This window comes from Melitaea cinxia, chromosome 18, assembly GCF_905220565.1.
Source record: "Melitaea cinxia chromosome 18, ilMelCinx1.1, whole genome shotgun sequence".
NCBI classification, from domain to species: Eukaryota; Metazoa; Arthropoda; class Insecta; order Lepidoptera; family Nymphalidae; genus Melitaea; species Melitaea cinxia.
Genome location: NC_059411.1, coordinates 6413812 through 6441454, shown reverse-complemented (window position 1 = coordinate 6441454; position 27643 = coordinate 6413812). Strand labels below are relative to the sequence as shown.

At 37.6% G+C, this 27643-nt stretch overlaps 3 protein-coding genes across 3 annotated transcripts in view; 1 reads left to right on the top strand and 2 right to left on the bottom strand.

Moving 5' to 3' along the window:
* Window positions 1–792: 792 nt before the first annotated feature.
* LOC123662482 (cystathionine beta-synthase-like) lies at window positions 793–9954 on the bottom strand. Its single transcript, XM_045597323.1, has 12 exons — window positions 9864–9954; window positions 9643–9765; window positions 8388–8538; window positions 5872–5975; window positions 4833–5000; window positions 4557–4717; window positions 4252–4476; window positions 3516–3648; window positions 3240–3420; window positions 2712–2843; window positions 2400–2638; window positions 793–940 (listed from the first exon to the last, which is right to left on the bottom strand). Exons 1-12 carry the CDS (start codon window positions 9952–9954, stop codon window positions 849–851), a joined length of 1800 nt encoding a protein of 599 aa, XP_045453279.1. The 3' UTR covers window positions 793–848.
* Window positions 9955–13124: 3170 nt separating this feature from the next.
* LOC123662481 lies at window positions 13125–14982 on the top strand. The gene is made up of 2 exons (XM_045597322.1): window positions 13125–13758; window positions 14897–14982. Exons 1-2 carry the CDS (start codon window positions 13125–13127, stop codon window positions 14980–14982), a joined length of 720 nt encoding a protein of 239 aa, XP_045453278.1.
* A 2441-nt stretch (window positions 14983–17423) lies between these two features.
* LOC123662074 (esterase E4) overlaps window positions 17424–27643 on the bottom strand; it is a 33368-nt gene continuing 23148 nt past the window's right edge. Inside the window, exons 8-10 of the mRNA XM_045596962.1 lie at window positions 21316–21491; window positions 19279–19562; window positions 17424–18131 (exon numbers count right to left, since the gene is read on the bottom strand). Coding sequence (XP_045452918.1) covers window positions 17915–18131; window positions 19279–19562; window positions 21316–21491 — 677 coding nt within the window. The 3' untranslated portion in view covers window positions 17424–17914. The remainder of the gene's footprint in view (window positions 18132–19278; window positions 19563–21315; window positions 21492–27643) is intronic.

The window sequence follows — 27643 nt, the reverse complement described above, 5'->3', positions numbered from 1 at the left end:
GGCATAAAAAGGATTTTGCACCAAAAAAACACCATTCCTCGGAACGCAATCAAAACGCTATAGAGCGACTTCAAGGGAAACCATATTGTTCACTGTGAAAAACAGAATTAACTTAAAATGGAAAAGAAGTTGGTTAGATTAGGTTAAGAAGTTATGTAGTCTGTGGACGTCTACAACACCAGAAGCATGCGCGTTGCCAACCCTATCCTGATCCTCACCCGGGGTTCTGACCACCAGTGACGTAGCGAGCTCAACTGACGCTTGGGGTACAATACCTTTTTAGCACCCCTCCCGAATTCGAAAAGCATATAATATATCCAGCAATTTTTTGTTTTGCGGAGCGTTTGGCGCCCCTTTGTGATAAGCGCCCGAGGCATGGTGCACCCCCTTGTGCTAGCCACTTCTGACCACCTTATTTAGCACATGAACATAACATTTCTTGAGAGCAGAATTATTTAGCTGTAATCTTCTTTAGGTACCTAAGGTTATTGTACTTCTCTAGGCGGGCTGCTCCAGATCTCGAGCAGGATATTCCCTGCTATGCCCAACCTCAATAACGTGGACGAAATATGTAACTACTTCATTAACTTCATTATATTTTAAGCTAACAAATGGTACAAACATAAAAAATAAATAAATGTGTTTCTTTCAAAACAACTCAAGTTATTGAGATTTGAGATGAAACTGTTGTATGCAAATACTTTCAGTTTTGTCCCGTAATTTTCTGTGCTAATTTACAACAAAGAACTACAAACAAAACTGCCAGTTGTAGCTAATAAATAAAAATAAGTATTTAATGCATCTAGGTATATCTATTTATCATTGTCATTTCGGTAAATACAATACATTTAGTTTCCAGCACTTGACTGCTTATCAGTGTGCAAATATATGTATTCGAGAACATCATCGGCAGTGACCACGCTCTCAGGTTTAAAATGATCTGAAAGTTAACAGATATTATTAGGTATTAATAATAATATGTATGTAGTTGTTTCATTATAATAATATATGTACTCGTAAGTATGAGTATATATACATTAAAAAAAAACCGGCCAAGTGCGAGTAGGACTCGCGCACTGAGGGTTCCGTACAAACAAAATTATTAAAAATATTTTTATTTTATTATATAAGAAAAAAAATTTGTGCTTTTCGCAATTTTTCCTTTATCTGTGCTACAAGACGTTGCTTCGTACCAAATTTCAAGATTCTGAGTTCACGGGAGTCAGCACCCTGTAGTTGTTGATTCCCTTGCGAGGGTTGAAAATTTGCAGCACAAACGGCTGTATCTTTTGATTGCGTAAGCTTAGAAGTTTAATTTTTTTACAGCTCCAAGGGATAGTAGACCTGAGTACTTGATATGAATTTCTGCTTAATACCTTCACGCGTTCCTGAGAAAAAGGGTCTTGACAGACAGACGAAGAACAAAGTGATCCTATAAGGGTTCCGTTTTTTCCTTTCGAGAACCTTAAAAATTAGATTTATGGCTGCCAATATGTCATATACAAATACCTTTTATATATATACGACGAAATTTATATATACATATATATATACTAGCTGACCCCGCAAACGTTGTTTTGCCATATATGCTATTAACCTCCTTGACCCCTCCCCCTTTTTAACTTAGGGATATGAAAAAATAGATGCTGGCCGATCTTCAGACCCGATATGTACACAAATTTCATAATATTTTATTAACCCCCTCAACCCCCCCCCCTCTTATAACTAAGAGGTATGAAAAATAGATGTTGTTCGATTCTCAGACCTACCCAATATGCACACAAAATTTCATGAGAATCGGTCAAGCCGTTTCGGAGGAGTTTAACTACAAACACCGCGACACGAGAATTTTATATATTAGACTAGGTGACTCGGCAAACGTTGTCTTGCCGCTAAATGCTATTTAAAAATAGGGGTTGGTGGTAGAAGGGTGAAAATTTAGGGTTGTATGTATTTTTCAACGCCAAATCATAATAAAATAAAAAATATAAATTTATCTAAAAATTAAAAAAAAATGTAGGGGTGGACTACCCTTAACATTTAGGGGGTTGAAAAATAGATGTTGGTCGATTCTCAGACCTACCCAATATGCACACAAAATTTCATGAGAATTGGTTAAGCCGTTTCGGAGGAGTTTAACTACAAACGTCGTGATCCCAGAAATTTTATATATTAAGATGATAGCTGTTTTCCAGACAGGACAACGTCTGCCGGGTCCGTTAGTATATATATATATATATATATATATATATATATATATATATATATATATATATATATATATATATATATAGCAGCGGATGTATATATATATATATATATATACATGTACAGATTAATCTTGAAAAGGACCATAAAAGAAATACTTGTTTTGTAAGTTTGCTACGCTGTTTCATTACCTTCATCAATCTCTTTTTGTCCGATGACAACAAAACTTGTGATATCTAAAATACGGGATAGACGACCTATTGTTGGCATTCCCTTTTTTCCGTTCTTTGCCAAGGTGTAACAATCTTTTACCAAATGCATCGTAACTGGATCATTAAAGTTAAAATCTTCAGATTTTTGGTCCGGTAATTTTGTGGGATTCGTAGCAGAATGTCGCAAGTAATCCTTTGAAACTGCACCAACAAACCATCTGTAATAATAATAGCATTATTCATTTGTTTCAAATTTTTTTAACCTTTTTATTTAAATATTTAGTAATTCACCCTCCACCGTTGACAACAATAGCAACATTCTCGCTTTTCATTGCTTCTATTGCCTCTGCGCAAGTAAAGTCGTCAATTATGATAGGATAAACATGCGTCAACTTTAAGTTTGTTATTGGATGATTCCACCATCTGAAATTTAATTATAAATAATTGAACGAAACTCTTATATAATATAGATTGAACTCTTATATAATAGAGATAATTATAATCAAGAAACCAAGCACAGATATTAATTTACATATGTAGTGTAAAGTATACGTTATGTTTATGTATATATTGTAGATACAAGGTTATTTGTTGTCAAATACCTATAAAAAAATTAAAATTCTATTATTCGTAACACTATAGTATTTTATAATAGAAAAGGTCCAGATTGAACCATCAAAGTATCTACCTGCCAGCCAACTGGCCGGGAAAAACTTACAACATTTATTTTATGGTATTCTAGGAGTTTTAGTATATATACTTCCTCGCAACAGAAAATTTAAAAATAGAATTTCGTAATATAAAGTTATGTAGGCCAACCTCATAGAATGTTCAGGTGGGTTCATAAAGAGGTGCGCTTCCATCCATTGATTGGTGACGAACTTAGTCATATAATTCCGTATTCCATCCGGTAGAACTACGACAATGCGATGTCCCGCCCCGAGGTTATGTCTGCGTGCTGCTTTAATTGCTGCAGCCATTGCCGTTCCACTGCTCCCCCCTAAACGTTAGCATATATTTTTAAGTTAGCATGTTTTCTGAGTCAATCAAATACTACAATTTTAGCAATACTTACTGAATTACCAATTCACTTACCACAGAGCAACCCTTCTTTTTGAATAACTTCTCTCGCCATCAGAAAGCTTTCCTCATCTGTTACCACTTCAAAGTCATCGACAACAGATTTATCTAATACAATCGGAACAGTTGAGCCGCCAATTCCCTCGACCTTGAAATTAAATTTAATAAGGTGGGATCAAACGACCCGGATCAAACAATTCGGATTCAGCGCATGGAAATACATAACCCTAGATAGGTCCGGTCAAATTTTTTATTATACTATTAGGTCGACAAACAAGCATAGGGCTCACCTGATGGTAAGCGATTACTGTAGCTTATAAACGTCTGCAACACTAGAAGCATCGAAGCGCGTTGCCGGCCCTATCTCCAATTTCTCCCAGAAGCTCTGGTCATCTTACTCACCCACAGAAACACAACACTACTTTAAAACAGTATTATTTAGCTGCAATCTTTTGTAAGGCCTAGGTACAACCCCAGTGAATGCTCCATATTTGTTATTTATTTATCCTTTTACCAGTCGTTCCCAGCAATGTACAATATACTTTACGTAGTTACTGATCATTATAAAGTTTATTATGCTGGTTAAGTTACGTTAGCGTCACACAGCTAAATGATATTTTATATAATCTGCTGGGTAAATCCACATTCTCATATAGAGGGGACTTGCTAGATATAAAGATTAAGAGGGTAGATGCAGAAATGAATAGTAGAGTATAATTACAACATGTTTTAATAATGATACTATTCTTACCAAGAAAGGGTGTTTTTTTCCATTTACATTGAACATAGTGGACCCTTCGGGCTCAGCAACTATGACAGTGCATTTAGGGCATTTTTCCTTAATTCTGTTACCAGTTCCAGTAACTGTTCCTCCTGTACCAGCTCCACAAACAAGCATATCTACTTTTCCTAAAGCTTCTATAATTTCCACCCCTGTGGTGTTATAATGGATTTTAGGATTGACGCTATTTTCAAACTAAAAAAATACTTTTCGATAAAAAAAGTACACACAAATAAAATAATACATATATTTTATATTAGATTATTTTTATTTACTTGATCCAGCATAACGACTTTATCGGGACGGGCATCTTTTATTTGTCTAGCTATTTCGGTACTGGACTTCCGTGTAAGAATCACTTCAGAACCCAATATTTTCATAGTATTTACTTTTTCAGAAGAATTTTTTTCTCCCATTACAATGTAACATTTTTTGTCTAAAAAGTAAAGATTTTGTTTAAAATTTATTCTAAATAATTATTAAAATAATAAGTTAATGTTAAAAACATTTATGATTGAAAGTAAAATCGTTTCATATTTAATTATTGTTACCGAGTAAAGCAGCGTTGAAAGCGACTCCAATGCCCGTATTTCCAGATGTGGGTTCAACAAATTCTGTATCTTCATGAATATAGTTTCCACTTTCTGCATCTCTAACCATCGCAAGAGCTATACGGTCTTTTGAGGAGCCACCGGGGTTCATAAATTCGCACTTAGCGTCTTTAAAACCAGATATATAGATGAATTAGTATATTAAAGTAAATACTAATTTGAATAAGTTTATAGAACATATAACATTTTAACTTGCAAAAAACAAAATCATATCCCACTACTACTGCTCTGGTGTATTGGGTACGTATAGTCGCCTAAAACACCGACAGCTTGCGAGTTCGATTGCTGGTCGGATTGAATATTTGTATTTATAAAAATATTTCTTTCCGGTTTAGATGTCTGTCCTTGTGGATCTCCTCACCGTGCCTTGGAGAGCACGTTAAGCTATCGGTTCCGGTTGTTACCATAAATACCTCATAGCGATCGTGACTCATAGTATGGTATATATTCGCCAACCCGCAGTGGAGCAGGGTGGAGGATTAAGCTCCAATACTTCTCCTACGTGGAGAAAGAGGCTTATACCCAGCAGTGGGATGTTCAGGCTGAATCGTATCGTCGTATATCCCACAAGGCTATTAATATTGTAAATGTTAATATGTGAGGGTGAATGCATGGATATAATGGCTGAATGAATGTTAACTGCCGAGAACCTTGGTATAGGGATAGTTTAAGATACAATATTCCCTACAGTTATCACACGATTGAAGTTTTTTAGCTCCTACATACTTATATACGAAACGTAACTCTCTGTCTTTCTAACTTTACTAACTGTTATCTCTCAACTTCCGTTCATTTCGCCTGATCACATTCTTCGTAACGCTCTCATTATGCATTCACCAGCTTACTCCCTTAGTCAAGCGTGCGTAAAGAAGTTTTACTTAAAAAACTAAACGAAATACGACATACTTGTAATATAAGATATACAAGAGCTCGCGAATAACGTAACAAGTAACTCTTTACTGATACTTCTGCAACTTACAAATTTCACATGTAAGTCCATGGTCTTTTGGAATTGTATTGAGCTTAATGAGTGGAGTATTTCCAACGAAATCTAATATGCTGTTGTTCACCCTTTGCGCGTATCTGTAAAGAATCGTGTTATTTAATTGGTAATTGTGTATCATTGCACAGACTCCGTTAGCTAATATTAAAGTAATAAAAGCATAAAAATCAATATGACAGGATCAGCACCACTCAGGTGTGGATACAATTTCTTTTAACCTTTATCCTAATATTCTAAATAGAAAAAAAATTCAATATGATTATATTTAATAGGTATAGGCTATATTTTTTTATAACAATTTACTTACGGAGATTTCCAGTGTAAAGAATCTTTTCTCAAGGAAGAAATTTTCTGCTTCGAATTAATCAAATTGAACATCTTGACCACTCGGCACCTAGGTATCACTTGAAAGAATGATTGGACAAATCGATTGTTTCTTCGAATATATTCGGTTTTAAACAGAAACTATATATTTTTAATTTATTCAAGTAGGTACCGGTACCTATTCAGTTAAAACCATAAAGTGTAAAACAAATAAAAAGTTTATTTTCTTTATAACTAGTTCTTAATAAGGTCACAATAAAGATAGTTACGCTTATTGAAATTATTGTCTAACACCATTTCTTAAGTGATAATAGGCATAAATAATGAGTATAGTCTTTTAATTCTGTTTTTAATCGTATCGCGTATAAGTTGATTATATTTACAAAGTTAACCATATATATAGTACACAATTTAAGAAAATGCGTCAGTTTAAGACCTTTTAACTCTATATTTGTAATTCGTTCAAAGTGTTTGCAGCTCTCGAATAAAGGAGGAGATGTATTCCGTCTCCTCCCATGTCCCTTTACCATGCATATATATATATATATATATTAACTGAGGTAGGGCACAGCAGGAAATTTCCTATTCAAAATATGGAAAGCCCGACTGGGGTAGTACTTCACCTTACAGAAGATCACAGAAAAATAATACTGTTTTCAAGCAATATTGTATTCTGGTGGTGAGTAAGGTAACCAGAGCTCCTGGGGGAAATTGGGGATAGAGTTATCAACACGCTTGCGATAGCTCTGGTGTTGCTGACGTCGATAAGCTACGGTAATCGCTTACCATCAAGTAAGCCGTACGCTTGTTTGATCTAGTTATATATAGAAACTAGCTGTGCCCAAGATATTGTCCACGTAGAATTATACAAAAAAGTTATTGTTCAGTTCGCTCAGTTACTCCTTACTACATCAGCTATCTGTCAGTGATAGTCCCGTCAAAATCGGTCTAGCTGTTCAGAGATTAGCCGGAACAAACAGACAGACAGACAGACAGACAAATTTTGTAAAAAATGTTATTTTGATATAAATATGTACCGTGTATACATCCATATGCATTTAGTAAAAAGCGGTTATTTTAATATTACAAACAGACATTCCAATTTTATTTATTTGTATATATGTATAAATGTAATGAGAAACATAAAAATACAGTTTCTTGACAGAATGTTTATAGTCATATATGTACTGAATACTATAATACTACATTCTTGTTGTATCATCAAAAATGATGGACTTCTATAGAAACTTTCAACCCCTGTTATTACCATTAGTGGTATAATAATTTCTAATTTTATAAGTGTTTAGTGTCTTCAAACTTTTCTATAAATAATATTAGTTTTCACCAGAAATTGAAATCGTTTAAACGGAATTAGAAAATCACTACTCAACCACTCATTCTTCTATGTCTTAGGTTAGCAGGCAGATAAGGCAGTAATGATTGTGAAATAAAGTAAATAAAAAACAAATATACCGAATGTATAAGTGTATATGAGTATATATATTATACAATGAATAAGCCGGATACCTATACAGGGTGAGTCTGCATAAAGTGCACATATCAAAATCAGGGAAACTACACCCTATTTCATCGATGAAAAAATTATCAAAAAAAAATATATATATATATATATTTGATTTTTTATGAATATTTTAAAATTTTTAATTGCCACTGCTAGCGCTATTTAAATAAATCGGTATAACTTTTAAACTAAATGTCCTGTCACGATGGAGTAAATTTTATAATGCTTGCTAATAATAGGCTATGCTCATAAAGTAAAAATATCTTAGAAAATTAATGCTATAAATTTAGAATAAAAAAGAATTTGATGAAATTCTGTTTTTTTTTTCATCATTTTTACAATAATGTTAAAATTTCTTAAAACATCGTCCCGATAACCCTACTTTTTTTAATTTTAAGTTATTCTACATGGAATTAGCTTTCTAAAAGTAAAAATTGCACACTCATTACTAAGATACAACATCTTAAATCAGCGTTTAAAAAAAGCAATTAACACAGTTAAACACCGAAGTAGGAATAAAACAAAAATATCTATCTTCATAAATCATTTATTATTTTTAGCAAATTAAAATCAAATACTCATTATGCTTATTATTTTGACCTAATGCATCAAATGTTAGAAATGACCACCCCGTTGTTGCAAACACATTGTAGCGCGAAGCACAATTTGCTGCGTTGCCCTACGAATCATTTCGGGATCATTTCTGATATCGTTAGCAACACCCAAAACTCTTTCTGTGAGTTCCTCTTTGCTGTTTATGGGACTGCTGTACACCCTTTGCTTCATTGTTCCTGTTGCTGTATATAAACCCTATGTAATCATTCAGTTTGTTCTGTTCTTGTCTGTTTCATAACCAGATATGTGTCCGAGAGTCTGTTTCATCATCATCATCATCATATCAGCTCACGGATGCTCACTGTTGAGCATAAGCCTCCCCTAATGTTTCCACGACGATCGATCCTGCGCAGCACGCATCCAGCGGCTTCCCGCGACCCTGACCAGATCGTCGGACTACATTGTAGGGGGCCTGCCAACGCTGCAGCGCCCGGTACGCGGTCGCCACTCGAAAACCTTTCCACCCCATCGGCCATCGGTTCTTCGAGCTATGTGCCCTGCCCATTGCCACTTCAGCTATGCGATTCTTCGAGAAATGTCGGTTACCCTGGTTCTCCTACGGATCTCCTCATTTTTTTTTTAAATATATAGACTAGCGCTTGACTGCGATCTCACCTGATGGCAAGTGAAGATGAAGCCTAAGGTGGTGCGCGCTTGCCTAGAAGATGCCTATTCACTCTTGATTTAAAGATACCCAAATTATAGTTCGTTGGAAAAAACGGAAGCCGCAAGGGCATTCCAAATTTTTGCGGTGCGTATTAGGAACGAGGAAGCAAATCGTTTAGTGCGAGATCGTGGGATTTCAACCACATAGCGGTGTAGATTCATGCGATGCCTTGCAGTTCGGTGGTAGAAAGGTGATGGTGGAACCAAATTGTATAGTTCTAGAGCACACTCTCCGAAATATAACCTGTAAAATACCAACAAACAGGCAACCTTGCGCCTATGCTCGAGACTTTGAAGTCTAGAGCAAACCAGCGATTTGTCACCGATGAGTCTTATGGCGTGTCGATCCACAGAATCCAAAGCAGCGAGCTGGTACTTGGCAGAGCCATCCCATAAGTGGCTGCAGTACTCCATACACGATCGAACTTGTGCTTGGTGGAGAGTAAGAAACTGTTCCGGTGTGAAGTACTGCCTGACTTTATTGAGGATACCAAGTTTCTTACCAGCAAGTTTTGCCTTGGATTCTATGCATTGTCCGAAGTTCATATTAGACGAAATGTTTATGCCTAGAAGATCAATACTATCGGTGAAATTTCTTACTCTATCGCATAGGGAAATACCAAGCATTGCCCTCTCCATCGCCCGCTGAGCAATTTCCGCTGAGCCTTCCGAAGCGACCACGCTTAGGATCCATATGTCAACACTGGCAACACACACTGGTTGAAGACTTTCGTCTTCAGAGACTGCGAGATATTGGACACGAAGATTTTCCGTAGTTTCCCGAACGCTGCCCATCCGAGTTGGATTCGGCGAGGGATCTCGTTCACGAAGTTGGACTTACCTAACTGAATGTTCAGTTTAAGACTCACTCTTTGGGAAACACTGTTGAGATGCTCGAGCATTGTGCTCAGGTCTTCCAAGGTCTCAGCCATAAGGACTACGTCATCGGCAAAACGGAGGTGGGTAAGATACTCGCCATTGATGTGGATGCCGAATCCTTTCCAGTCCAGAAGCTTGAAAGCGTTTGTAAGAGTCCACTTAGCTAAAGAGTTTGATTGCTTTATATATAGTAAAGCTCTTATTAATTTACTGACAAATTACTGATAAAAAATTGCCTGATGCGAAAGATGTTTTTCATCTCAGCGCAATACAAAAATACATTTAGTTTTTTTTAATCTTCAGATTTGTTTTAAAAGAAAAATCATGTTTATCTATGATTTTCGTACGATCCCTAAAAATTTTATTAAACAGATTTTAACAATTCTTTTTCTATAAGAAAGCTTATCAAAAGGCAACTAAGACTATAGAGCAAAGCGCCATGATTTATTTTTACATAAAATACATTAATGTACACATCGACAGGATTAAAGCATTCCAGAAAAAAATTATAAAGCTTTTGAATTTCAAAACTTACATAACCTGTCCCTCCTGTGTTGATTCCTGTAAACACTACCAAATTGAATCCCTAAGCCAACGTCGTAAGCAGTACGATATTGTCTTATTATATGATATCATAAGTGGGAAAATAGTTTGCAGCGAGCTTTTATCCCGGATTGAATTCCGAATTCCATCAAGGCACTCTAGACATATTAAGCCATTATTTCATACATCTCGAGTAAGAGCTAATTACGTACGTAACTCGATCCTCTCCCGTAATGTCAATACATACTGTTAAGGATACACAAAGAAACTAGCGCCATCTAGCGGCAACCATTAAAACCACGCAAAGACAGAGACCGCATGAAACTCTCTACTCAATACTAGATGGCGTTAGAGGAACTACTGTGGAACTTTATAGAAGTATAGTCTCGAAAACCGGGCACATGCGCGAACTTTCCAGAATGGTCTGGGCCTCGTGTCGGCCGATATAAATAGCCGTAAGGAGGCGAGCCAGTACAGTTCAGTTTGAGCGATCTTCGAGGCGACTTCAAGAGTGAAAACTAGTGATCAAGAGTGGTACCAGCGAAACCTACGACATTGGCTACGACTGAGGACATTGTGAGTGCTTAGTGTTTGAACTTAGTGCTTAGTGTTTGAACCTAGTGCTTTGTGTTGGACCTAGTGCTAGTGAATAAAGTCTTGAAAAGAGTCAGCAGGTCTTTCTCTCCAAATCCTTCGAACCCTAACACGTAACAACTGGTGTCAGAAGTGGGATTTGGAGATGCCATTGACTCCGAGAGAAGACTCCAAGGACTTCAAGGGCGTCAGGACAAGGGCACAACGAGCTGCGGAGCCCACACCTACTAGGGACCAAGCTCCGCCCACCATGGACCAAGCCCCGCCCACTGACCCCGCCTATCATGCCCCGCCCACTGACCACGCCCCCAGGCCCCGCCCACTCGGCCTCAGGCCCCGCCCACACGGACGCAGGACCCGCCCACTCGGACGCAGGCCCCGCCTACTCAGGCTCAGGCCCCGCCCACTTTGTCTCAAGCCCCGCCCACCGGACCCGCCCACCTTACCGCGCCCACCAGTGACACCGTAACTTCTACAGACTCTCAAGTGGCTCTTCAATTAGGAAGTTTAATTAAATTAATGGAGCTGCAAAGGGCTGAAATTCGTGCTTTGCAAGAATCACAAGAGCAGCAAAGGGTTGAAATTCGTGGTGCTTTGCAAGAATCACAAGAGCAACAAAAGGCTGAAATTCGTGCTTTGCAAGAATCACAAGAGCAACAAAAGGCTGAAATTCGTGGTGCTTTGCAAGAATCACAAGAGCAACAAAAGGCTGAATTTCGTGGTGCTTTGCAAGAATCACAAGAGCAACAAAAGGCTGAAATTCGTGGTGCTTTGCAAGAATTACAAGAGCAACAAAAAGAGCTCCAAGAAAAAACGCTTGGGGCTGTAAAAGATGTTAGTGACGCGGTGACCAAGCTTCGAAAGATGTCGACGTAGTGGAAGAACGAGTTACCGGGTTAGGATTGGATGTCGAAAATGTGAAAACCGGCCTCACTGAATTATAGAAGAAAGTAGTGCGCCTTGAAACCATGGGAGTCGCGATGTCTAGTGGAAGTACCGGAGTGGCGCAAGGACCGAGAGTGAAAGTGCCTCCGTACGACGGCACTACTCCGTGGAACGCTTATCGTCAACAATTCCAGACTGTTGCTACTGCCAACGGATGGACGGAAGAGCAATGCCTGACCGCTCTCACTGTTGCGCTCAGAGGGCAAGCTTTGTCGGTTCTGGAAGCACTGCCACATACAGGAAACGGGTTCCACGGCTTGATGGAGGCACTTGAATCCCGATACGGAGAGCGACACCTGGAACACGTGTTCCGTGCCCAACTGCGTGACAGAGTCCAACGCTCAGGAGAAGGACTACAACAATGGGCGTTGGAAATTGAAAAAATCGTCAGGAAGGCACACCCAGGAGCCGACACCAAGATGGTAGACACGAATATTGTTCAAGCATTTGTCGACGGAATCAAAGACCTGGAGGTCAGAGATGCAGTGAGACTTCGACACCATACCTCGCTAAAGGAAGCATTGGCGCATGCTTTGGAAGTAGAGGCTGTTCGCCATGACATACGGCAGACCCATAAGATCCGCGAGGTCTCTGAGGAAGTTAAGGAGGTCAAGGCTCCTACGAAGAAAAGCTATGGAGTCATGTGCTACAAGTGCGGCGAAAGAGGCCATCTTCAGCTCAACTGCCCGCAGAAGGAGACCCAGATAGCAAGGATGAAAAGGATTGAGGAACAAGTAGAGGAGCTGAAGAAACAAGGGGCTTCGTCCCCTGCCCGGGAGCAGGGAAACGAATAAAAGCCAGGACTAAGGGGCGAGTACTGGCTGACGCGGAGGAAGCCCCAATAACTGTTATCTCCCAGGCATGCAGCGGGAATAGTCTTGCAATTCAGGGGACTATTAACGGGACGGATTGCAAAATGACTCTAGACACAGGCGCCTCTAGAACAATAGTGAACCCAAAGCTGGTAAAAGCCGCAAGGGGACACAAGAGGAGAATTAACTGTCGGCTTCTTACGGCCTCCGGTCAGCCAATACCCGTCCTGGGAGAAATGTCAGTTACGATGTATGTAGGGGGGTCCTCATACTCTCATAACGTTATCGTGGCTGAGATTATGGATGATTGCATCTTGGGTTTGGATTTTATGAAGAAACACAACTGCAGAATTAATGTCACTGACGGAGTTTTCAAGTGTGGTAAAGAAGAAATCTTCATTCTTGGTGGTGCTTGCGGGAAAGTTGCATGTGTAAAGAAAGTCATTATACCTGGAAGAGCGGAAGCTCGGGTGTTGGTGAAACTACCGACAACTGGAAAGAAAAAGTCAAACAGATGCGTATTGATCGAAGACACACCTGCCAAGACATCGGCGCAAAAACTGATGACGGCGAGAACCCTTGTTAATGGAAGCAGTAACGCTGTGGTCAAGGTTTTGAACCTTGATGATCGCGAGATCTGCTTGAACAAAGGTGACGTCATTGGAAAATGTGAAGAAGTTGTCTGGATGAAAAAGTGTAGTTCGATGACAGGCGCAGACTTGGCAAAGAGCAACAACTACGAATTAGTGACTGAGCTACTCGATGACTGCAAGAGTAATCTTACTTATTCGCAGAGCATGAAAGCCAAGAAGTTTTTACAGCGCTACGCGAATATCTTCTCCAGTCACGAAGGGGACCTTGGAAGAACGTCGATGGTCCAGCACAGAATAGATACCGGAAGCGAGAGACCAATTCGTCAACGAGCAAGACGGATACCAATCGCAAAGGAAAAAGAAGTTGAAGGCCTTTTGGAGGACATGAGAAGGAATAAGATTATTGAACCGTCTGCAAGTCCGTGGTGCTCACCTGTTGTATTAGTGAAAAAAAAAGATGGTAGCACGAGATTTTGTGTGGACTATAGGCGTCTCAATGATGTCTCTAAGAAGGACAGTTACCCGTTACCTCGAATCGACGACACTTTGGATACCTTGAGTGGCATGAAATGGTTCTCAACCCTAGATCTAAAATCTGGATACTGGCAGGTGGAAATTCATCCAAAAGACCAGGAGAAGACAGCTTTCTCGACCGGTAAAGGTTTATGGCAATTTAAAGTCATGCCCTTCGGATTGTGCAATGCACCTGCCACATTCGAGCGACTCATGGAGTGTGTACTGGCAGGCTTAGTTGGAGAGGCTTGCTTAGTCTACTTAGATGACGTCATCATTGTCGGCCGTGACTTCGAGGACCATTTGCAAAACTTGGAGCGAGTTTTCGCTAAAATAGAGGGGGCCAAATTAAAGTTGAACCCGAAAAAGTGTCGTTTATTCAGGAATAAGGTCAGTTATCTCGGCCATGTTATCTCCAGTGATGGAATCCAGACAGACCCGGAGAAACTGGAAGCAGTCCAAAAATGGCCTACCCCTAAGGACAAAACCGAAGTGCGGGCATTCCTCGGACTGTGCTCATACTACAGGCATTTTGTTAAGGGATTCTCAGAGATAGCCAAGCCATTACATCGGCTGACAGAAGATAAATGACAATTTAGTTGGGATGGGACTTGTGAAGATTCTTTTCGAAACTGAAAAAACATCTGTGTGAAACACCAATCCTGGGATATCCACAAACCGAAGGTCGATTTATAGTCGACACGGATGCAAGCAACACGGCCATTGGAGGGGTGTTATCTCAAAAACAGGGTGAAAGAGAAGTAGTTATTGCATATTTCAGCAAATCTTTATCCAAGCCAGAGAGAAACTACTGTGTGACAAGAAGAGAACTCTTGGCTGTTGTAAAGACGCTACAACATTTCAACAAGTATCTCATCGGCAGACAGTTTTTACTGCGAACTGATCACGCAGCCTTAAAGTGGCTACTGCAATTCAAGAACCCAGAAGGTCAAGTAGCTCGATGGATTGAGCAGCTTCAGGAGTACGACTTCAAGGTGGAACACCGCAGCGGAAAGATGCATGGAAATGCCGATGCACTCTCAAGAAGGCCGTGTCCGGAAGACTGCAAACATTGTGTTAAGCAAGAATCTAATGAAGTAACATTAAAGCTCACAAGAACAAGTCCTTTGGGTATCTGGGAGAGTGATGCTATGAGGGAAGCTCAAGAAAGAGATGACGACCTTCGGCACATCATCACATGGAAGAAACGGGGTGACGTAAAACCAATCTGGAGTGAGGTTGCACCCACTGGCGCTGTCACTAAGGCGTACTGGGCTCAATGGGACAGTCTGATACTTCAAAACGGAATACTCTACCGGGAATGGGAGAAGACTAACGGCAGAGAGTCCCACCTTCAGATAATTGTCCCGAGAACGAGAGTACCAGATATTCTCCGTGAAATACATGATGGCGTATCAGGAGGTCATCTGGGTGTCAAGAGGACGTTAACAAAAGTGCGAGAACGATTCTACTGGTTGCATTGTCGAGATGATGTACAGGATTGGTGCCGCAAATGTACTACTTGCGCTGCTGTAAAAGGACCACAGACCAGGAGCCGTGGGAATCTGCGGTTGTATAACGTCGGTGCACCGTGGGAACGAATTGCAGTTGACGTAGCGGGGCCATTTCCTGTAACGGAATCGGGAAACAAGTATTTTATGGTCGTGATGGACTACTTCACCAAATGGCCCGAAGTGTTCGCCATACCAAACCAAGAAGCTACAACAGTCGCTTCTAAGTTAGTCGAAGAAGTGATATGTCGCTTTGGCGTGCCTCTAGAAATCCATTCCGATCAGGGCAGGAACTTCGAATCGCAAGTATTCCAGGAAGTATGCAGAATTTTGGGCATGCATAAGACGAGGACCACCGCGTACCATCCACAGTCTGATGGAATGGTTGAGAGATTTAACCAGACCCTTGAGAGGCATTTGGCGAAATTGGTAGACGACAAACAAAAAGATTGGGACAAGTATATACCGCTCTTCCTTCTGTCCTACCGAACCGCCGAGCATGAGAGCATAAAAGCTACCCCGGCGTATGTCAATTACGGTAGAGAATTACGAATACCAGTAGACCTATTGACTGGAGGGGCACCGGAGGGACCAAATACCGTACAAGACTATGTCAGCGATTTAAGGGAAAAAATGCGCTATATACACGCCTTGGTTCGGGAAAATGGGTTACATTCAAGCGAGAACATGAAAACCAGATACGACCGGAAATCGAACACGAGCGGCTTCAAGGAAGGGTCACTGGTGTGGCTGCATAACCCAACCCGCCGGAAAGGGAAATCGCCAAAGTTGCAGACCAAGTGGGACGGTCCATACAAAGTGGTTACCCGACTGAATGATGTGACTTACAGGATTCAAAAGCAACCAAGAGGGACATTCAAAGTGGTACACATAGACCGTCTGGCGCGATACCATGGCAGTAACAACGATGCTCGGGACGAGCATCTCTAAGAGGGGAGTAGTGTTAAGGACACACAAAGAAACTAGCGCCATCTAGCGGCAACCATTAAAACCACGCAAAGACAGAGACCGCATGAAACTCTCTACTCAATACTAGATGGCGTTAGAGGAACTACTGTGGAACTTTATAGAAGTATAGTCTCGAAAACCGGGCACATGCGCGAACTTTCCAGAATGGTCTGGGCCTCGTGTCGGCCGATATAAATAGCCGTAAGGAGGCGAGCCAGTACAGTTCAGTTTGAGCGATCTTCGAGGCGACTTCAAGAGTGAAAACTAGTGATCAAGAGTGGTACCAGCGAAACCTACGACATTGGCTACGACTGAGGACATTGTGAGTGCTTAGTGTTTGAACTTAGTGCTTAGTGTTTGAACCTAGTGCTTTGTGTTGGACCTAGTGCTAGTGAATAAAGTCTTGAAAAGAGTCAGCAGGTCTTTCTCTCCAAATCCTTCGAACCCTAACACGTAACAATACAATACCCAGTATTCGAACTTAGACCTTGTTTACTTAAGAACGAAGGCGTCACTTGAGAATGAAATAAAAAAGATGCATTTTAACAAAAATATTCAAAACCAGCACCTACATATTTATGCTCATACCCACACTAGTACACATTCGTCTTATGTGCACACACCTACGCGAACACACATTCACCTTTACATGTTATGCACACACCTCTAATTACAATAGATAAGATTGAACATAGCTGTTTACTTTTTAACATAATGCCTAGTTATGTATTTCATAATAATTAATTTTTTCATTAAAGTGTCATCCTATTTTGCCCATATTCAAACTTTGTATTGTTAACATACCTACTATTGTATACATAACGCTGTTGGATTACCTAGTAAAATAAATAAATAAATGTCTACGAAAATAAACCGTGGTATGTCTATCGACCTTCCAGGACGTAATAAAATTTTCCCTTTAGAGATAAAATAAGTATCTCCGTTCACATCGGCTGTGTAATATTTATGTTGTTGATGTTGATGAATCAAAATTCGAGAGTCAACCGAGGCGAATAGGTTAAGAGGGTAAATAACACATCTGTTTAAATACTTATATTTAATTTTAATAATACGTATTTACAGTTAAAAAACTAATAAAAAAATATTGAACTTATACTAACTTATATATAACTTATCTACAACAATGTTCGCTAATCTTAAATAATTTAAAACAAATGCAATTTATAATTTGCATTAACATTTTACTTTTTATTGGAGACAAACACGACTCGCTTGCTACAATTAATTAAACTGGTAGAATAATACAAATGATTGGAATGCCGCCATATTAGATTTTAATACTTATCACATTATTTCAATATATTCAAAAACAAAATAAATACGTATTACTGCTAAGTTCAGTTACATAAGTACGTTGTTAATTTGCTCTACGTCTTTTATTGTATTTAAGTAGAATACATAACGAATTAACGATCATCCATTTACAATGATAATGTGCAATATAAAAATAGCACAAGTATAATTTTACACTCACAACACTTGATAACAGTGTTGCAAAAGTTAGCGTTTTGATTATGTATTAATTTCACTGCTATTTACACGTGTAGTGGCAAGTTTTTTGGCATAGTTATCGTACAGCCAATCCCAGAATCGTACTCTTTTGGATTCAGGCTCTTGTAGAAGAGTGAAGTTTCCTGTGATATCGAGGTAGTTTATGTGAGATGTGTCGTTGACGGGCAGCCATTTGAAATTAACTGCAGATTCATAGTCGACAGGTGGTGTCGGATTTCTGAAAATTATAACGAGTATTGAATTTTATTGATTTCAATTATTATTACAATTTAATTAATAATTAAAGAGAACTAAATTCTCAGAATCCTGTGTGGCTATGGTAGTAAAGAATATTGCCACCCCCTCTCTTCCCGTGAATGTCGTAAAAGGTGACTAAGGGATAACACAGTTCCTCTACCACCTTGGACCTTACAAAGCCGACCGATGGCGGGATAACCATTCAACTGCTAGCTTTGAAATACACAGGCCGAAGACGGGCAGCAGCGTCTTCGGTGCGACAAAGCCAGTACTGCGGTCACCAACCTGCCTGCCCAGCGTGGTGACTATGGGCAACACACATGAGTTCGCGCTATTTTTGGCGTGAACTTGTGGAAGCCTGTGTCCAGCAGTGGACTGTGATAGGCTGAAATAATTGATGATTGATTGATATTCTCAGAAACAAATGTTGAAGAAGTTGAAAAAAGAAAGCTCGGAAACTTGAAGTTTTTTACCAAGAAATATTCGCAGTATTTTATCTTATTACATAGGTGCTTAAATGTACGAATTACATAATTGTGTTTGCAGGTAAACGAAGAAAAACCGCCTTCAATTATATCGTAGTACAAGTAATACAACGTAGGTAGACAAAAAAATTGTCGAGTAAATACGCATTATCAAAGATTACTCCAAAAGTTGTAATCAGATCTCGATGAAATTTAAATGTGACCACATGATAAACATTGGCTTTCGATTAAATTAAAAATCATCAAAATCGGTACACCCAGTAAAAAGTGATGCGGCTTTTTGAGAGTTTCCCTCGATTTCTCTGGGATCCCTTCATCAGGTCCTGGTTTCCTTATCATGGTACCAAACTAGGGATATCTCCGTTCCAACGAAACAAGAATTATCAAAATCGGTTCATAAACGACGGAGTTATCCCCGAGCATACATAAAAAAATATACGGTCGAATTGAGTAACCTCCTCCTTTTTTTTGAAATCGGTTAAAAATTAAGGTAACGATTTATTGAAATGAATTCTAGACCGAAAAAGATTATAGACTGACATATCAATGTACGATGCAGTTTTGATAATGCGCGGTTTTCATTATATGGATGTAGTGTAGTTTTGATAAAAAATATACTAGTCATTGAAAATTATGACTTACCCGGTTTTGGCGAAATTTGTCCACAGTTGCACCATTTTCTTAGAAACTTTTAATTCTGGCGAATCGTCGTCTAGCCGGTAGTTAAACCTCGAGAAATAAAACAGGTAGCCCATTTCGTCACCATGACATGCACCAGGGTAGTTTATTCCTAGCATCCTTTTGAACAGTCCCAGAGCCCCATCAAAGGCAAATCTGTAGAAGTAGGTTGGACTCGTTCGGTTCGTCATCGCTTGGAATCTCAAAGTTTCCAGCACTGGACGGAGGAACATAACGTCTGTGAACAACTGTTTACAAAACCGTGAGAGAATGGAAACAATACATTCTGATTTCTATAATTTTCCCATTCCATATTGTTGAAACATTAAATTACCCAATCTATTATATAGGGACATGGTTGCAACATTTTAAAAAAATAACTTTGCTTAGCCCAATATTTGTTTTAGTGTATTACTAGTTAATTGCGTTACACGGTTTTAGCAAAGTCCCTGAACCGTTGTAATTTCAGGACGAAAAGTACAAGTCATTCAATCCGTCAAACATATTCATGATCTTCGTGAACAATCCGATTATTATATTGTTAAAGAATCTAAAAATATATCATAATATGTTATCAATCAGGAATACAATATTATTTTATAAAAAACGTGTCGATATACATTTTATTGCTATTGTTATCTCGAGATAAAAATATTAAAATGAAGTATTCATTTGTGTCATGGTCATCTCAGAGAGAGATACGACATCCGTTTAACCATGATATCAGTGTTGTTTTTTTTAAAATAATGTTTGTGTTTTGTTTTATCAGCTATACCTTTAGTGTAGGTAACTTAAAGATTATTTTATAATTATTAATTGAAAAACTTTTAAACTAGATTAAATCAACCTTTTTAACCGACTTCCAAAAAAGGAGGAGGTTCTCAATTCGACTGTATTTTTTTTTTTTTTTTTTTTTTTTTTATGTATGTTACATCAGAACTTTTGACCAGGTAGACCGATTTCGACAAATTTTGTTTTAATCGAAAGGTGGTGTGTGCCAATTGGTCCCATTTAAATTTATTTGAGATCTTACAACTACTTTTCGAGTTATATCTAATAATGCGTTTTTACTTGACGCTTTTTTCGTCGACCTACGTTGTATTATACCGCATAACTTTCTACTAAATGTACCGATTTTGATAATTCTTTTTTTGTTGGAAAGGGAATAACCCTAGTTTAGTACCATGATAAGGAAACCAGGATCTGATGATGGATCCCAGAGAAATCGAGGGAAACTCTCGAAAATCCGCAATAACTTTTTACTGGGTGTACCGATTTTGATAATTTTTAATTTAATCAAAAGCTGATGTTTATCATGTGGTAACATATAAATTTTATCGAGATCTGATGACAACTTTTTGAGTAATCTTTGATAACGCGTAGTTGCTTGACTATTTTTTCGTCGATCTACGTTGTATTACTTGTCGATGTAATTGAAGTCGGTTTTTTTTTCGTTTGCGAGCAAACATAATTTATTTAAACTAGAAAATACGTATATTAACAACATTCTATTTTTAAATAGTTAATGTAATACCAAAAAATAAACTTAATAGGTATGTCATTTGAGCACTTTCTTTTTAACTGTAAGTTGTTACAAATCTATTGCATAAACTAATGTATGTTGCAGTATGAATGCTGATAAAATAAACTACGGCTTTTATCATAGAATACAATATTGCTAATTTCCGACAAGTTTTACTAAGAAAAACATCGTTTTTAAACCCTGACGCAAAAAGAAGGGATGTTATAAGTATAACGCCAATGTCTGTCTGTGGCATCATAGCTCTAGAACGGATGCTCCGATTTCGGTGTGTTCTTTTATGTGAAAGCGGACTTTCTTTCGGTGGTTCTTAGATATATTTAGCAAATGTCGACCCAATAGCTTAAACAGAATCAGCTCTTTTCCAAAAATGATGTACAGTATTTTCGGAATAAAATGGGTTTATTACGTAGATGTCTCTTAAACTAATAATTTAATATTTATGTTAATGATTAACTTACGTTAATAAGACTATCGATGTTGCGCATATCAACAGGTCGTTGTTGGAAATAGAACGCCCTTATGTATTCCGTTATTTTTCTTGTTAATTCTTCGTCTGAGGACATTAGCTCTGGTGGTACAACTCGTTTGAATTCATGGTCTAACTCGCTCAATAGCTTCGGATAACGTTGAAGACCTGTATGAAAAAAAGTTTTATTATAGCCAGAAAATAAATAAATTTTTCTCTCTAATCCTTCTTCTACATGGGGAAAGAGGCCTATGCCCAGTAGTGGGATATTACAGGCTGAAGCGTAAATAAATTTTTCAGTTTTATGTCAACGTCTATGCTACTTAAGTATTAAAATATATTGTTGTGACGATTTTTTTGGACAAAACGGGGACAAACTGTTGTCAAGACTGACAGAAATTTATGTATTATTCAAAAGTAACTCTAACTAAACAGGCTTAACACCCCTTTTTACCCTGTTTAAGGAATTAAATTCAAATCTCCTTAAATGCATATTTAATTATTTGTTTATGAGCGAAACACTATATTTAATTCATATCTAATTAAAAATGACGATAGAAACATTCAACACTTTACAGGATACTTAAGAAAAAAAAACAGCTGTAAAATCAATACCCTCACAAAATTTCAAACTTCTATCATTAGTGGCATAGGCTGGGCGATCATATGTCAGCCGGGACATTGACCTTTTGTACAGGAGATAAATGTTTTTTACAAGTTTACTAAATTAGTTAGTTGATAAGAAACATTCATGACAAATTTAACTTATATAAATAATGTGGTATGACTTAATTATATGTATATCATAATAAAAGAATCCATAACAATATAGGTATATCGTCAATTAAGTATCAGTTTCATGTCTACATATTCATACCTGATGTAATTCATAAGTCGTCTAGTTTTAGATATTTTCGTTTATTTTTGTTTCATACAAATATTTCGCAAAGATCAGGATATGATGGTAAAAAGTTTAATTGGTGTAAAGTTTTTGTATCAGTGAGTAAGTTAATCGATTTCTCCCAAGTGTGTCGGATGGTTCATGGTTTGCATAATTCTTATTTATGTAAAGCGTATAGGTACTACCTAGGAGATTACCATAGAAAAAAGTGATGATCCGAATGACTGTCGTAATGGCTGTTAGGAAATCAAATGAGTCAACCATATTACACCTGGTAGTCTTTTATTTACCCCGTACCTATCAACTACTTTTACTTTGAATTTAAAATACTTTTTACATTAAAAATTATGTTTGCTCGCAAACGAAAAAAAAACCGACTTCAATTACATCGACAAGTAATACAACGTAGATCGACGAAAAAATAGTCAAGCAACTACGCGTTATCAAAGATTACTCAAAAAGTTGTCATCAGATCTCGATAAAATTTATATGTTACCACATGATAAACATCAGCTTTTGATTAAATTAAAAATTATCAAAATCGGTACACCCAGTAAAAAGTTATTGCGGATTTTCGAGAGTTTCCCTCGATTTCTCTGGGATCCATCATCAGATCCTGGTTTCCTTATCATGGTACTAAACTAGGGTTATTCCCTTTCCAACAAAAAAAGAATTATCAAAATCGGTACATTTAGTAGAAAGTTATGCGGTATAATACAACGTAGGTCGACGAAAAAAGCGTCAAGTAAAAACGCATTATTAGATATAACTCGAAAAGTAGTTGTAAGATCTCAAATAAATTTAAATGGGACCAATTGGCACACACCACCTTTCGATTAAAACAAAATTTGTCGAAATCGGTCTACCTGGTCAAAAGTTCTGATGTAACATACATAAAAAAAAAAAAAAAAAAAAAAAAAATACAGTCGAATTGAGAACCTCCTCCTTTTTTGGAAGTCGGTTAAAAATGAAGTCAGGCCAGGTACTTCTTTAATACGTAACATGGTTATGTCGTTATACTTATGAGTTTTAAAACCCCGACTTCAAAGTATTAAATTTAAAAAAGTCGTAAAAGGCGACTACTCTGTGTTTCCGGATAGCTACAATTTGGGGATCTTTAAGTCGCGAGTGAATCTCTATCCCAGACCACATTCTCACTTAACATCAGGTGAAATAGTGGTCAAACGCAAGTCTATATAATTATAAAAAAAAGAAAACTCAGTTCCACTACAACCTTGGAACTTTTAAAGCAGACCGATGGCGGGATAGCCATCTATCTGCTGGTTTTGAAATACACAGGCCGAAGACGGGCAGCAGCGTCTGCGGTGCGACAAAGTCAGCCCTGCGGTCACCAACCTGCCTGCCCAGCGACGTGAGTTCACGCCATTTTTGGCGCGAACTTGTGGAGGATGAAGTTGCCTATGTCCAGCAGTGAATTGCAATAGGCTGAAGTGATGATGATGATGATGATGTGAAATAAGTCGAGTTTATGAGTCGCTTTTTTCAATAGTGAGTGACTCGCCCGTGACCAAGGCGCTTGAAATATCGGGAGCCTCAAAATACCAATCGCGCCAAGTCCCTTAATGACTACGTGATTTACTAACATTAGTAAATAAATTTACATACATAATTTTAAGTTTTTTTGTCACGTAAATGTAGGTACTAAAAATTTTAACTGCTACTTGTATAAGTTTTACGAGGTAACATCACTATGATACATTTATACAGAATGTTCGACTCCTAACTGCGTCCCTATAAATAGGGGTCCCTATATATATAATATTCTGTAGCTGTTATATTCGTAAATCACGTTCCACATTAAAAAAAAACCTAGCCCATTTTTAAATTCGATTTTGTTTAAATAGATGCAATAATAATAGACGCATGATTGCTTTCGTGAGCGCGTAAACACGGCTATAATTCACAAGCTATAATTCAAGTTTTTAGGACTAAAAAAAATAGTATTTACAAAGTAAAATTTAAAACTAGGCTAGGGATGAGGACTAGGAGTTTTATCTTACGTGTAACGTGTACTATAAAACCTACTGAACCCCTCATTTGGAGGAACGCAGTTAGGATTCGAACATTCTATACAAATGTATGCAAATAGCAACAATTTATTATAGCGCTGCAATGAAGGTATCAGATTAATAGTCTTTTATATGTTTATGATTATGACTATGGATTTTCAAAGCAATACAAATCCAATCGAAAGTGTGTTAAAATATCATAATGTTATTAATAAAACGACGGCCTGCTAAATTAAAAACTTAAATAAAAAGAAGTTAAATTAAAGTGTTCCTTCATATTATACAATATTTTACTACTATGAAAAAAAAAAATTTTTTTGTTCAATCTTATAATCTTAATGGTATGGTGTATTAATATTAGTGTATTTAAAGTTATATGTAATACAGTGCTACTATACCTAATATTAATAATAAATCAATGTACGCTTCAGCCTGTAATATCTCACTCCAGCAGTGGGCCTAGGCCTCTTTCCCCATTTAGGAGAAGGATCAGAGCTTAATCCACCACGCTGCTCTAATTCGGGTTGGCGGATATGTTCCCTATTTTGAGTAACGATCGCTATAGGTGTACATGATCCCGACTAGAAAAAAGGTCAGGCTCAACCAGATCATGTATCTGGACCGGATCAAGATAAAATGAGGCATGCCGGATCCGGCAAGCTTTATCAGGACCAGGTCTGGTCCAGACAAGGATAGCCTGATGTAAAATATAATCAAGTATGGTAAGGCATTTAATAAAACATACTGGATCAGGCATACTGGATCAGGATCCGATTCGGTCCAGATCAGGATAGCCTGATGTAAAATATAATCAAGTATGGTAAGCCATACTGGATCAGGACCCGGTCCGGTCCAGATCAGGATAGCCTGAAAAAAATTACGTGAACTGAGCCTGAATCGCGCTATTAATGTTTTTAGGCGCACTTAGTATATATACAGTTATCAAGACAATCTAGCCGGGAGTTCATTTCTACATAGTGGAGCAGTCGTAAGTAATAGAAAATAGTTAATTAGTAGCTAATTATTAGAAGTTAATAAATAAAATTTAATTAATAATAATAATTAATTAATAACATAAAAATAATTAATACTTAAAGTAAAAACACAAATAAATAATACATTGGAAAAATAAACGGAAATAAATATCATAATAATTATGTTAAGTAACATATTTATAATATTAATTCGCTTTTTTTTTTGTTAAACAAATTTTTCAATAATATACATTCGTGTTTTTTAAAAGGACCGGACCGAACCGGCTGATCAGGATGAGAAGAGATTTCCTGATCTGGACCCGATCGAAATCTCATCTCATCCTGATCAGGTCCAGACCAATCATCTGCGTTACATGCCTTATCTAGTCCTGATCAGACATGCCTGGTCCGGTCCTTCTAAGGAAGACGAAAAAATTTCTACCGGGATAAAGACCAGGACCGATGGCTTAGCGTGCTCTCCGTGGCACGATGGGGAGACCAGACACAAACATCCAGACCATACAAATGTTTGTCATGTGCGGGGGTCGAACCCGCAACCGCGAGCGCAACAGCCACAAACCAGTGCTGTGACCGTTGCGCCAACGCGACGTCAATCAATGGAAAAGGTACATATTCAAATCATAATACACGTTAGAACATTCACGAAAGACGCGCTATAATAACAGTACAATGTACGTATAATTTCGTTAGTCTATTATGTAAACTAGTTACTATACTACAATTTCGCGTGACGATTTTTTAAGACTGCGGTTAGCCGTTATGCAATTCATGTAACACATTTTGCGTAACTACTTTTATCTGACAATGAATACGTGTTAAGTTGCAAGAAAACGTTGATCTTTAGATATTTTGTAAAACTTACATTAATTGCGTATTACATCTTAACTATTACACTTGACATTTCTCTTTCTATTGAAATATTTTAGCTTATCAATTCGATTTTAAATATTTACTTAAGAAGACATACTATTACAATTATAAAAGGTGTCGCATAAAATAGTATAAGTAAATACCAAAAAAAATTAGTTTAGTTCATAAATATACAACACCATTCTGCTAGTCGGATTAATTCGTCACTGTTATCTAAAGATAAAGTGTATAAACTATAAATATTTACACTTGTAGTAGCTATCAATACATAGAAGTTATTGAACTAAAACTCTGTGATTAAAGGACGTCATGCCAGTGACTCACATCATCGTCACTCACATTTATATACGAATTCGTGGGTTTCTTCATCGAATTTGTAATGCAAGATGTGTTGAATATATTCAACATCCGCGTCAAAAATGTACAATTTCGCAAGAAAGAATGATGCTATAGGCGTGTTCTCTTATCGAGAACATTTCATCATTAGGTACGTTAATAATTAAACAGCATTTGATTCCCTTGCAAAAGTCTCTACCATATAGGATGACTTAGAAACGAAAAAAAGAACATGCAAAAAACGGACTAAATAAGAGTTCTGTATAGGGTTCTGTGTAGGGTAACTACTATTTTATAATAAAGGGTTCTATACCATAGAACAACATTATAAACTGTATATTTTTTAAAGATTAAGCTAAAAGAGGCTTTGCTTAGTGACTCCCTTCAATGTTTTAAATACTATTTTTCTGTCTTTTTAGGGTCAAGTTCTATAATAATTTTTAACCGACTTCCAAAAAAGGAGGAGGTTCTCAATTCGACTGTATATATATATATTTTTTTTTATGTATGTTACATCAGAACTTTTGACTGGGTGAAGCGATTTCGACAAATTTTCTTTTACTCAAAAGGTGGTGTGTGCCAATTGGTCCCATTTAAATTTATTTGAGATCGAACAACTACTTTTCGAGCTATATCTAATATTGCGTTTTTACTTGACGCTTTTTTCGTCGACCTACGTTGTATTATACCGCATAACTTTCTACTGGATGTACCGATTTCGATAAAATTTTTTTTCTTGGAGAGGAGATATCCCAAGTTTAGTACCATGATAAGGAAACCAGGATCTGATGATGGGATCCCAGAGAAATCGAGGGAAACTCTTGAAAATCCGCAATGACTTTTTACCGGGTGTATCGATTTTGATAATTATTTTTTTGCTGGAAAGAAGATATCCCTAGTTTAGTACCATGATAAGGAAACCAGGATCTGATGATGAGATCCCAGAGAAATCGAGGAAACTTTTTGAAAATCCGCAATAACTTTTTACTGGGTGTACCGATTTTAATAATTTTTAATTTAATCGAAAGCTGATGTTTGTAATGTGGTCACATATAAATTTTATTAAGATCTGATAACTACTTTTTGAGTAATCTTTGATAACGCGTAGTTACTTGACTATTTTTTCGTCGATCTACGTTGTATTACTCGTCGATGTAATTGAAGTCGGTTTTTTTTCGTTTGCGAGCA